This window comes from Melanostigma gelatinosum, assembly GCF_949748355.1.
Source record: "Melanostigma gelatinosum genome assembly, chromosome: 15".
NCBI classification, from domain to species: Eukaryota; Metazoa; Chordata; class Actinopteri; order Perciformes; family Zoarcidae; genus Melanostigma; species Melanostigma gelatinosum.
The window spans coordinates 2,345,828-2,358,224 of NC_136648.1; the positions used below are offsets into that span (position 1 = coordinate 2,345,828).

At 42.2% G+C, this 12,397-nt stretch overlaps 1 protein-coding gene across 4 annotated transcripts in view; it reads right to left on the minus strand.

Annotated features, from left to right (window-relative positions):
• Positions 1-4,048: 4,048 nt before the first annotated feature.
• The window catches only part of stard3nl (STARD3 N-terminal like), a 33,067-nt gene continuing 24,718 nt past the window's right edge, over positions 4,049-12,397 (minus strand). For 2 of the 4 annotated variants that reach the window (XM_079285225.1, XM_079285226.1), the window contains exons 2-9: positions 9,143-9,518; positions 7,832-7,909; positions 7,119-7,196; positions 6,627-6,680; positions 6,142-6,259; positions 5,551-5,649; positions 4,996-5,063; positions 4,049-4,903 (exon numbers count right to left, since the gene is read on the minus strand). In XM_079285225.1, coding sequence (XP_079141351.1) covers positions 4,889-4,903; positions 4,996-5,063; positions 5,551-5,649; positions 6,142-6,259; positions 6,627-6,680; positions 7,119-7,196; positions 7,832-7,909; positions 9,143-9,346 — 714 coding nt within the window. In that variant the 5' untranslated portion in view covers positions 9,347-9,518 and the 3' untranslated portion in view covers positions 4,049-4,888. Of the gene's footprint in view, positions 4,904-4,995; positions 5,064-5,550; positions 5,650-6,141; positions 6,260-6,626; positions 6,681-7,118; positions 7,197-7,831; positions 7,910-9,142; positions 9,519-11,914; positions 12,024-12,397 lie in introns of those variants that run through there. The other 2 variants (XM_079285224.1, XM_079285227.1) reach the window with 2 other exon arrangements.

Consider the following 12,397-nt stretch of genomic DNA (forward strand, 5'->3'; position numbering starts at 1 on the left):
ATGTACTTCACCAACATGCAAGTGATCTTTTCTTTTGTTTTTCCGGACACTGGATCACAGCGCTCTCACAGAGCAAAACAAAAAAACAAGAGAACCCTCGTCTCACAAGAGAACCCTCGCAAGAGAACCCTCGTCTCGTAAGAGAACCCTCGCAAGAGAACCCTCGTCTCACAAGAGAACCCTGTGGAAATGTGATACACTGCAACTAAGTGTTCAGAAGTGGAAAGCGACGGCATGGTGCTTTGTGAACGAGTGGTGTTTCGTGTCCATCTTTTCTTTTGGCTCATGTTTTGGGGTTAAACAGGCGTCAGAAGAAGCCGACCTGACAGCCGGTTACCGGGCGGAGCAGCTTGGCGTGCACAGAACGCATTCCTGTCCGACTGCAAAAAGGCCTTTTTGTTTGCTCCCCCGACACAATGACGCGTAGTATTACCGCTGGAAGTCGGGATTGTTTGGCTTTTGCCGGCTCCACACAAAGCGTCCATACATCCGAGCTGCGTCGCTCCTGACTCAGCACCGTGATGAGTGCTTTCCCCTGGAAAGAACAGGATCGGCTTTTTTGTGTTTATTTTCTCTCCCAACGCGCTGACCACGTTCCCCCGGCTGGACGAGTCGCCGAGGATCCTTTCGCTCGCCTGGAAGAAAGACGGTTAACTGAAGAAGCTCGGAGACGGTTCTTGGCGTTCTTTGACTCGCTGTGTTTGAGACTCTTCACCGGGAGATGAGACTCGACCGTTCATTTAGTCGACCGCCGTCTTCTATTCTTCGTCAGCTCGTCGAGTAATGGGATGGATCCTGACAATTAACCAGTAGCCCCAATGACTTATGGGTAACGACTGAATAGGATTTTTGCGGTTCTCTTCGCCACATGTCGGGTTAAAAGTGTGGAACGTAGAACCGAAGTACAGAAGAAGCTCTCATGTTCACTGTCGAGCTGCAGCTAGTGATCGTTTCCTTTATCTGTAGATCAGCTGATTATTCTTTAAAATATAATATTTTTTTGATCGAAAGAGAAACGGTGAATAAAATGTCCACGTTTATTCAGTTTATTCACGTTTGAGAAGCTGTGTCTGTCTCGATCGATTCTCAGAACTTTGAGTGTTCTTCAGTTGACTCATGGTGTTAGCACGAGATCGCTCCCGGTAGACGAGGTCGTTCATGTGCAGAAGAATTCATGCTGCCGTCATTTCAACGATCGGTTATTACAACGTAGAGAAAAACGTCAACCTATCGAGTGTTTGTGTCTAAAAACGCTGATTTGACAAAAAAATCTGCCAGAAATTATGTTGCAACTTGTTTTAAAATACAAATGAACAATTTCGCCTCCAGCTTGATTGCGTAGCTGTTCGATCACATGACTTTCGATCAGATCACATGATCTTCATCAGCAGGTGGATCTGTAGGATCAGCACCTTTTTGGGACTTTTCGTCCGTCTTTGTTTGAAAACGGCAACTTAAAAAAGCAATCCCGTGACACAAAAGCCATTTAGTAAATGTTCTCCAGTATATATATATATATATATATACAGTAGAGACCGTAGAGTAGAACCACGCAACCCGACATTCCGGTTTCATGTGAGGAAACAACGAATACAAACCAGTGTGCACTCTGTAGTTCGTGAAGCGCGGAGATGCTGGTCCACCCGGTGGCCTGCTTCTCTGTTCACCTTCATTTTGTTTGTGTGACGATTCCTGTTTCACAAGCGACACTCGAGGGGATGAAATGTTGAGTCCACCTTCCTGATGCCTGCTCTGTAATTCCTCTTTATTTATTTATTTTAGCTTCTTAGTTCCCCGTTGAGCTCCTTTTTCTTTGTTTGGTTTTCTATGTTTCTTATTGTCTACAAATCCCATAAAAAGACCAAAAAACTCTACCGTAACTCTTTCAAATCTTTTTGCTGGGGGACTACTTTCAGCGGCGGATTAATCCACATTTGGTATTTGTATGACTTCAGGGGTCTGAATGAACGGGTGTGTTTGTGTTCATGGTGACGCCATGAGGCTCATTGGTGTGTTTAATGGAGTTCTGTTGCACGAGGGAAGAACATATATTAAGAGGAGGAACAACATTCATTTATGTTTTTTGGTCTTTTAGTTGGATTTGTTGACAATAAGGTAAATATAGAATATAATTTTCCCCCTTTAAGGCTTGATCCAAGGCCTCATTCAGTGGTGTGACAAACGGGCAAGATGCGGCACAAACTCAGCGGCTTTGAAAAGATATGTATCGTCAACTTTACATTTCCTGTTTGTGTATTTATACTGTAAAACAACTGAGATTCAGCATGTTAATCAGCAACAATAGCGCTCTGATCGAGTAGCGAACATCATCATTTTGCTAAATTAAGCTGAAAAAAGAAGAATTTGGACATCATTTGTGTTTTTTTTACAGGTTTAGAGACCAATAATATCCTGAAAATGCATCAGCTCAGAAACACTAATGCGTCATGCAGTTGGTCTGAGTATTTCACCCTCATGTTGATGATTTCCTCTGAATCCACGGACGTTTGTGGACACCAGATTCCGCAGCGTCTCTAGTTTCTCTCCTCTTTGGGTCGAAGGAGTCGTCGTTTCCCGCCGTGTGTCGTGCGGTCGTTTCCTGGCGTGTTGTGGCCTCATTTCCACACCGTGACAACAGACACGTGCTCTGGATCTGCGTGAGCGCCTTCAGGCAGACGTAGGTTAGAATATTCAGTTTACTTCTTTTCTTTAAAAAGAAATTATAAAAAAATCAGTATTGTATTTATTTGAAGAGGAACGTGTTTGTGACTGACTGAAAGCTGCACTGATGACGGGCTAATGTAGATCTGTGGACGCACCGTTTACAGACGCCTTGGCTACTTGACTGTCAATGAAAATGTGAAAAAATAATAAAACAGTATTACAGAGTCTGCTGGTTTATGGGTTTGATTCTCCGTACAAATGTCGTATTATAGTTTATCATATAGTATGTCATAGTGGAGTATGGCATAAAGACATTTATTTAATATATTGTATTTCATAAACATGTCAGTGTGGTATGCTGTAAATACTTCTAAAAAAATGTCATAGCATTTAGAATGCAATGAAATGTGTCATATAGTATAGTACATCATAAAAGATATTATTAAATTTATAGTATAATATGCCATAGTATAGTATGTCATAAAAACGTAGTTGTATCGTGTGATGAAAAATGTCATAGAAAAGTAATAAAGGTTCTGGGACCATTTAGTGTCATTATGCAACACATGGTTGCACAACGATGCAACCATGTGTTGCATAATGTTGCCAACAAGAAAAACAAAACGGCGTTTTATTTTAGTGCATTCAAAAAGAACTTCATCCGGAAGAACATGTTGATGGATAGAATGTTGAAACATGTTTTGAAAATATATTTTGCACAAAAATACTTATTATGGTATGTCATAGAATGTTGATAAATGTAATTAAAGACATTAAAAAAAAATCATAGTATAGCGTGTCGAAAAAAGTCATATTTCGTAAATAAATCATGAGTCGAGTAGCGTGTGGAAAAGATGTCATTACAGACATTAAACAGTCAGTACAGCATGTCACAATATAGTCTGTCAAAACAAAATAAATATAGAACTTTGAAAAGTCTTCGTATAGTCTGTGGAAACAGTAAAAAGTAATGTAATAAATCTAAGTCATAAAAGCGATGGTTTAGTTTGCAATGTCTAAATACGTTAGTATGGGAAACATGTTCCCAAAATAGTTCAGTATGATGTAAAAACTGCACTAACTGTCATCGTGTATAATGCCATAACATTTCTTTAAAAAGTGTCGGGTATAGAATGTCATAAAGATATAATAGTGTTATGGTAAAACATAGCATGCCATCATTTAAAATAAAGTTATCGTAAATACTTTGTCATAAAGATTTCAATAAAAAGTAAAAGTAATTTCTAGTCCACTACAGTCACTGGATAGCCCGAGTTACTTTACCGATTAACAATATTACAAATATTATAATTAATATACTCATAACTCTGAGTCTCTGTCATTCAGGAGAACAATGATGCAAAAAACAAAGTAAACAACCACACAAGATTTCACATTTTAATGATTGTGTTTTAGACAAGCGCTTCATAAAAACAAAACCACTCGGCCTGCAAAGCGTGCATGAAGATATGTACATGTAATCATTTTAACTCTTATTGAGCTCACACTGTCTGATAGCAGCTGTATGTGAGCAGTGTACAGTGTACAGTTCATCGCGAGCAACTCAAACCTTCATGTGTAAGTGCTGGACATCAACGGCTCCTTTAGTGTAGAAGTAAAATAATACTTCACTCTTTCCAAAGCAGATAATATTCCTAAAATCTTGACACGAATGTTTTTCCGTGCAAAGCTGCTTCTCCACTTTTTAAGTCCTGGAAGCGATCAAATATGTTTCTCAGTTAATAAGCGCAGCACATTTTAAATATTACGCCTCTGAGTGGTCCGTGAGCTCAATACTGGCCGGAAAAAATCATTTTTTTTTTATGCAGAGACTCTGGAGCGAGCGCACTTTCCTTCACAGTGACTTCAAACCCCAGCGTGTTCTTTTGCCGAAGGTTTAGTAAAATACTGAAATACAGCAAATCTAATTACTTTCACGCTCTTGGGACACAGTGTATAATTTTGTGTGTAATATTCATGAACATCGATTCTCCTCGACGCTCCAGAGTTTATTAAATATGAAGGGAAAGTTAACAGGTCGTGATGCTGAAGTTGCTTTTTAAGCGGCACTTTTCCGGTCCCGGGTGCACATGCAGAGGACTGACGTCAGAAACAGCCGTGCATTGGCGGGGATGGAGATACAAAAACATATTTTAAAATAAAGACAAAAATGGCAGAATGTGTAAGGCAGAATTGTCCCTCAGTAGCACAAGAGTCAAAACCTTCAGAGGTGGAGATCCTGAGGAGAATTAAAAATGAAAATGATCAAAATGAGGTTCGTGATTTGGGTGAAGGTGGCAACTATCGTAAACACGACGCGTCACTACAAACCTGTTCGATCGCCTGCTGAATGAGCCCTTTTTCTGGATCATGTTTATCATCCAGTTCCTCGTCAGAGTCTGAACAAGAGACACAAACAAATCAGTGTGAAGATTAAAAACGGCAAAACGTAGGTAGCCAACTGTCAAAATACGGTTTAAAAAGTAAGAAAACGTCAAAGTGTGTGAAAAGTCAGTTTAGTCGGAAAAAGTCCCCAAAAAGATGATAGTACAGCATGTCGAATGAAATCATGAAAAGTCAGAGAATACGATTTCTAAAACGGTTACGTTATAGTTGGTCGAAAGGAGTTACAGAATATCGTAGAATGTAAGAAAATAGTCATAAAAAACAACAGTATATTCTGTCAAATAAAGGAGCTGACCGTCTGTTATCCTCTCTCACGTCATCATTTAGTTTTTATTCATGAAACAAAATGTCTCACATTTTTCATAGTTTTTTGTGGACTGGCAGAAAATCTCAGACACGTATCTAAAAAAAAACCCTGGACAAATAAAAGTATTTCCGGCGAGCAGGAGATATTTTGGGGGCTGATGGGAGTTCACAGACCTGCCACAGACTCTGGTGGAGAGTAGAACTGTCCGTCAGATAAAGGACCCGGACACATGAGAGGCGCTCGCTCTGTGGCGTCCATGATGGACTGATATCCTGAAACACAAGGAGGAGGAGGAGGAGGAGGAGGAGGAGGAGGAGGAGGAGGAGGAGGAGACATGAACGCAGCAGCAACAGCAGTAATCGACCCTTGGCTAAGCTCCGCCCCCTGCTGCTGCTACTACCTCAAGCTGTCAGCGATACGCTAACAATGGAGCCCACACGGTCACTAACTGCACTCCCTGAAGATATATGATCGGACTGAAAGCCAGAAGAGTCGATAATATGTGTTTTAATAATATACCAGGATGTCAAACTGATTCATAAGTGAAATCTTTCAGGTACTAATACTTTACTGCTACTTTACAGTTCTTTTCCACTACATTTTTAAATAGTATTTTTAATTGCAGGACTTTTACATGTAACGAGTCGTGAAGAGTATTTAAAAAACCACGTACTGGTACTTTTGTTCAAGTAAAGAATACTCAAAATACTTCTCCTGGATATTAGCAGGAGTACTGCAGCAGTAACAGTAGTACTGTGACTCACTCTTTTCATCCTCGGCCTCCTGAGGCAGAACCTTCAAGTCGAGCAGCCATGTTTCTATCCAGGCCAACACGAAGGAGATGATGGGCAGCAGGTACCCGAAGGCCCCCTGAGACAGCAGCTACACACACACACACACACACACACACACACACACACACACACACACACACACACACACACACACACACACACACACACACACACACACACACACACACACACACACACACACACACACACACACTTTATTCTCATGAGATTAGAAAAAAGTCAGACAGCACCAAGCTGACGCTGTGTTTAGTACGTTTCTTTGGGTTTTCTCTGTATTACTGAGGACATTGCATCGTGAGTGTAGTTCTGATGATGAGCAGCAGGTGGAGCAGCCAGACGTACAGACCTCTGATCAGAAACAACATTCATATCACGTTCCTGAAAAGAAGATATGGAACCGAGTCGTTTAGATTGTTTTGATGTGCGACTCTTACCTTTGATAAAATGACTTTAACAATCAAGAACAAGCTGCAGACTGCAGTCGAGATCTGTGGAACAGAGGAAACATGCATTACCTTTACGGTTGAATATTCTGGTGTAATATTTATGTGCAATATTAGTTTATAGTCGGTTGTATTTTTTACAAAACTGTGGAATGTTTAGTCATCCTCATTTGTTTCTGTATTATCTTTCATCATATTTCATCATTTAGTTCCACTTGTATCTGGTGTTTCATGGTTTAATGCCACTAGTTTTTTAGACGTATGAATGAATGAGGATGATAAAGTATATTTTATTTCAATCAGTGGCAGATAGAAGAACCGATCTAGAACATTTACATTCAGGTAAACAACAACAACAACACACTCATCCTCAAACAGAAAAGACTTTGATTAAAGCTCACAGACAGAATGCGTTATTCCTCTCAGCAGCGCCCTCTGCTGGCACAAATACGACAGCACAGTCTTTGAACAGAGAGAACTCACTGCGATGGCCCACCAGTGACGGAGCTTACAGACAGCGTAGGCCAGGATCAGGATGGCAAACCGGAAGACCGCCAGGAGCTGAGGGAGGAGAGGGAGGAGAGAGAGGAGAGGGAAGGGAGGAGAGGGAAGGGAGGAGAGGGAGGAGAGGGAGGGGAGGGAGGAGAGGGAGGAGAGGGAGGGAAGGGAGGGAAGGGAGGAGAGGGAGGGAAGGGAGGAGAGGGAGGAGAGGGAGGGAAGGGAAGGGAGGAGAGGAGAGGGAAGGGAGGAGAGGGAGGAGAGGGAGGGAAGGGAGGAGAGGGAGGGAGGGAAGGGAGGAGAGGGAGGGAAGGGAGGAGAGGGAGGGAAGGAGGAGAGGGAGGGAGGGAAGGGAGGAGAGGGAGGGAGGGAGGGAAGGGAGGAGAGGGAGGGAAGGGAGGAGAGGGAGGGAAGGAGGAGAGGGAGGGAAGGAGGAGAGGGAGGGAGGGAGGAGAGGGAGGGAGGGAAGGGAGGAGAGGGAGGAGAGGGAGGAGAGGGAGGAGAGGGAGGGAAGCGAGGGAAGGGAGGGAAGGGAGGAGAGGGAGGAGAAATAAAAAATATCAGTTTGATGTGTTAATGTCTGCATATTGTGTCACACTCTCGTGTCCGTCTCTTTATGCTACACGCGACATTGAGAAAATAAATAAATAAAACAATAAATAGATTGAAATAAATGTGCAGAAAAAGGAAGAACTTACAAAAATGTCGAAGAAGGAGGCGTGGTAGTCGTAGTGCAGGACTTCTTTATCCAGCTGCTGCTGAATGCCACCGTTCACCTGTTAAACACAAAGTACTGATGAGAACACATTCACACAGGTTCATATTAATACTTTTTAATAAAAATGATTTTAATAAAAAAGTAGATTTCACTGACGAACTATATATATATATATAAACATATACACACACACACACACACACACACACACACACACACACACACACACACACACACACACACACACACACACACACACACACACACACACACACACACACACACACACACACACACACACACACACACACACACTTCTAGGAGAGGAGGCTGCTATAAAACTCTGCAGGACACTCTGGGTGCCTAATAAAGTTCCAAAGGAACGCCCACTATCGGACTTGTTTGACTGGATCTGGTTTGTTCAGCTGCCTCGTCGTCTCCGCCGCTATTGTCGCTACATTATGCATTTCTCTTTATCTTACGGTAATCCAGGGACTCAATAGGTGTGTCAGCCAACAGAGACGTATCATTACATACACAAGAGAACTACGGTTCATATTTAGCTGAGCCCGCTGGAGGGAAGGGAGGCACCTAAGAACCAGAACCAGGACTGAGCGCAGCAGACTGTCAGACTGACCCTGCTGCAGAAAAATGAGTTTTGCAAAAAAGGACTCTGGTGCTCGGACCACTTTTGTCCACAAATAACTTGATTACTTGTAGTTTCATGCTGGATTGGAATCGTAACGTTCCAGTTACAAGAGAAAGCTCTGCAGGAAACCCGTTTGAGCTCACATTAGAGTTCTAGTCCAGCAGGCTTTACAGTCACAGAGACCACGAAAAGTTCACATCTATGTACGTGAGCAGAGTTAATGTTCAACACGTAATGTTCCTCTAAATACAGTTATACAAACAGTGTGTGTGTGCGTGTGTGTGTGTGTGTGTGTGTGTGTGTGCGGAAACTGGAGCGTTCTGGGAATGTGTGCCGCAGTAAAAATCACTTCCTCCTTCGGGGCTCAGAGGTTTTATGGATCCTGACCTGCTTTCTGTTCCGTCCTCGACACAATTCAAACAAAGACTTCTGACCGTAACAAGCCAAGACTGTGTGTGTGTGCAGCTGAGGCTGTACCTGAGGGAGGATTGGACAAAGTGCTGCACAACATGCTGACGCTGGTCAGCTGAACTGTTGTGTGAACACGTTAGCACAAAGCAAAACTGATGGTAACATAAAACAGCCCAAAAGTGATACACGTTGCATCAACACTCGTGAATCAAACGAACACGACGGTCTTACGTTGAGCTCTATGATCCAGAGCAAAGTGATGAACAGGAAGTCAAAGGTGACGAAGAGGCAGAAGGTCCTCCTCACGTCCGAGATGCACTTCTTCTGCCCGGCGTCGTACGACTCCACCCTCGCGCAGAGGGCCGTGCTGTTGATGGAGCCCACCCTCCTGCCGGTCAGCCGGGAATCGGCGCTGCTGCTGCATCGGCTGTCCATCTCTGGTCACGCACCACCACCAGCACCACCAGCACCACCAGCACCACCAGCACCACCAGCACCGCCGCGAGCGGGGCCAGCGCCGCCCGCCGGTCAACAGAAGGTGGAGTCACAGGAGGCCGGTTTTAGTGGATGTGGACTCGCTCCGTGGAGGTTAACTTCATCACTGCATCTGCAGGGAGGAAGGATGGAGCAGGAGGTCAGACACGATGATTCATCCTCTGTACACTGAAGACACGGAAACATTTCAAGTAGTTTTCCATCACTAGAGATGCACCGATAGATTTAACTTAACTGCTTTATTGAAAAACTGAAAACGGTTCTTCTGCATTATTTCTTCTTGCTAACATGAATATTATAAACCGATGTGTTGCATAACAGTGTTATTGTCATTGTCTGAGTGCTCTGACCTTTGGCCACATCACGTTATGATGCCTGTGTTTTAGGAAGTGAAACTAATTGCTCTTCTGCTCTGACTGTACTTCTCTAATACAGAGAAGCTAAGAGACCAGTGGACACAGGATCCAGCTGTTTCTCTGTGCTCGTTATAAACTGCTTGTGTCTCCTGATCTTATATCTTAACGGCTACTTCAGTGGATAAATCAATCAATTACTTTTTTAAATCACAAAATGTATCCGTTTATCATCTCATGATCTTCAATCCATTACAAAAACTTGTCAAAAGAATCATTTTTTTAAATATGAAAATGTAATATAATATGTGAACACTGAACTGAGAGCTGCACTTCGTAAATGATCCAGAGGTTTAAGCGTCAATGTGATCTACTAAGACTGAGCGACTGGGAGCAAAGTTACAGTTTGCATCCAAAATGTCCTCCCTTCATCGTTTTATCCAACTTGACATTTGAGTGAAAGTGTCAGAATTTGCACAAAAAGTTTTGTCCGTGATCTGTGGCCACAAAAATCTGGTAGAAAATATAACACGGTATTATATCGCATTAAGAAATTAAAAGGATACTGCGCTTGATTCTACCATTTTTTAACAAATCTTAAGACAAAAACACAAAATTTCACCGCAGAGAAAACAGGACGTTACATAACATCTGAAAGAATGTTGAAGAAAGCGAAAGCTGACATCACGTTTAACGCCTTCACACACAAGAAGAGTTTAAAAATGTGCAGCGCGGACACCGTTGAACCGGTTGAGCACTAAAGGACCGTGACTCATCTAGAGAGAAGAATGTAAAATGGCCATTCAGCAAACATACTGTAACTCCCACGAGTGAAAACAAACGCTGTAATTTCCCTTGAAAGTACAACTCTCCTCCAGCTTCCTCTTTAATGACACAAGACTTTTATAACCCCACAGAACTGGATTTGACCGTTTTTTAGGGAAGTATTTCTAAGACAAAAAAAAGAATTTATTGTTTCATTTCATGACTCAAGTATCGTTCAGCTTTATTTATAACGGGACATCCCATGCAAGAGAGGGTACTTATACACGTGTATACACAAGTACAACGAGAAAGTAAGTAAAGTCACAAGGGGAGTATTCATCCACTCAAAACAACCAAATATCACCAGAGACACAAGCTGTTCACTCACAGCAACAAAACCAGTCCTCCCAGTTCAGAGATGGTGAGAGGAACTTCTTAAAGCTGAAGACTAAATCTGATAATTATGGAACAGAAGGCCAAACTAGATGTGAATGAGACATGCGAGTTACTTGTTTTTATTAAACTGTAAAACGTCCCTCTCAGTACGTTTCTTGGTCACGATTATTTACAGAAATAAACTACACATTTTAACCGTCAGTATTGGATTTAGCTAATGCTCATATATACACAACTTAACTACATTTGAGCTCATTTTTAATGATGAATAGCTGACTTAAGCGTGTCCCATCACTTTTTACTTTTACCAGCTTTCACGGTGTTGTGCACTTCCTGCAGCAACTTTATGCATTTGGTGACTCTCTCTGATTTGCAGCATGTTTTCTTCATTAGTTACTGTTTCCTATACTTTCATTTTAAAGGTTAGGATGTCACTAAAGGAGAAACCATCAGACTGAAGGCTACATCCACACTACTACTACTGCTAAACGATGAGTACACAGAATAATACTTGCCTCTGGAATGAAGTTGAGTAGAAGGTGTTAGCATGATATAGAAATACTCCAATAAAGCACCTCGATATTTGATGTAGTACTTGTGTACATGTACTTACTGCTCATGTCTTATTAAATCTGCACTCGGGGCAATTTCTCTGCATTGCTTTAGCAACTTGACATTTCAGATTTTAACACAAAAACTGCAGCAGGAAACGCAAAGAGCCCGAGACAGAGAGGTCAGCAACAACAGCAGCACCACTGTGGATTCATGAGCATGTTTGAGCCCACTAGCCCGACGTACGAGCACAATAATGAACATAACAAAGTGAGATACGAGGACAAGAACCGACCAGCTGCACCAAGGATGACATAATATTGAGCAGAGGTGTTTACCAACGGCTCGTGTAACGTTAACGGAGCAACTAAGCTAGCTCGTTAGCTTGAAGTCACGTCTTTGAAACGGTTCTTTATTTAAAAGTCTCCATTTGAGTCCTTACCGATCAAACTCGCTCCTTCAACGGGTTTAGATTGTACCGAACAGCAGGTTTCAGCTTCAACGCAGCAGACGAGTCATCGGTTTCCTCTTCTGGGAACTCGGACCGGAAGTTGGTAGCAGGAATATGAAGTGGAGAAAAACAATACCCGGACGCAAAGGATTCTGGGATGTGAGGTCTACGGTCCAAAGGCTTCTGGGTCCCCCTGGTGGTGATGTTGGAGATCAGCAGCTTTTGACAGGATTTTATGTATTTATTTATTTCGTTTATTAACTTATTTGTTTCGTCTCAAGTTTAACTTGAAATTCAAACTTTTCACTTTTGAGTAAGCTTCTAAACAGTTCATGTTTGTCCTTTTCTAATTGTTTGATTTCATTTATTTTCCAGGAGCAGTGCTCATTAATCAACATTTCAGTGACCACCTTAATATAAATGAGTTAGCTACTGAGCTAATTCTCATATGTAGTCCCGAAGCAGGGAGATACA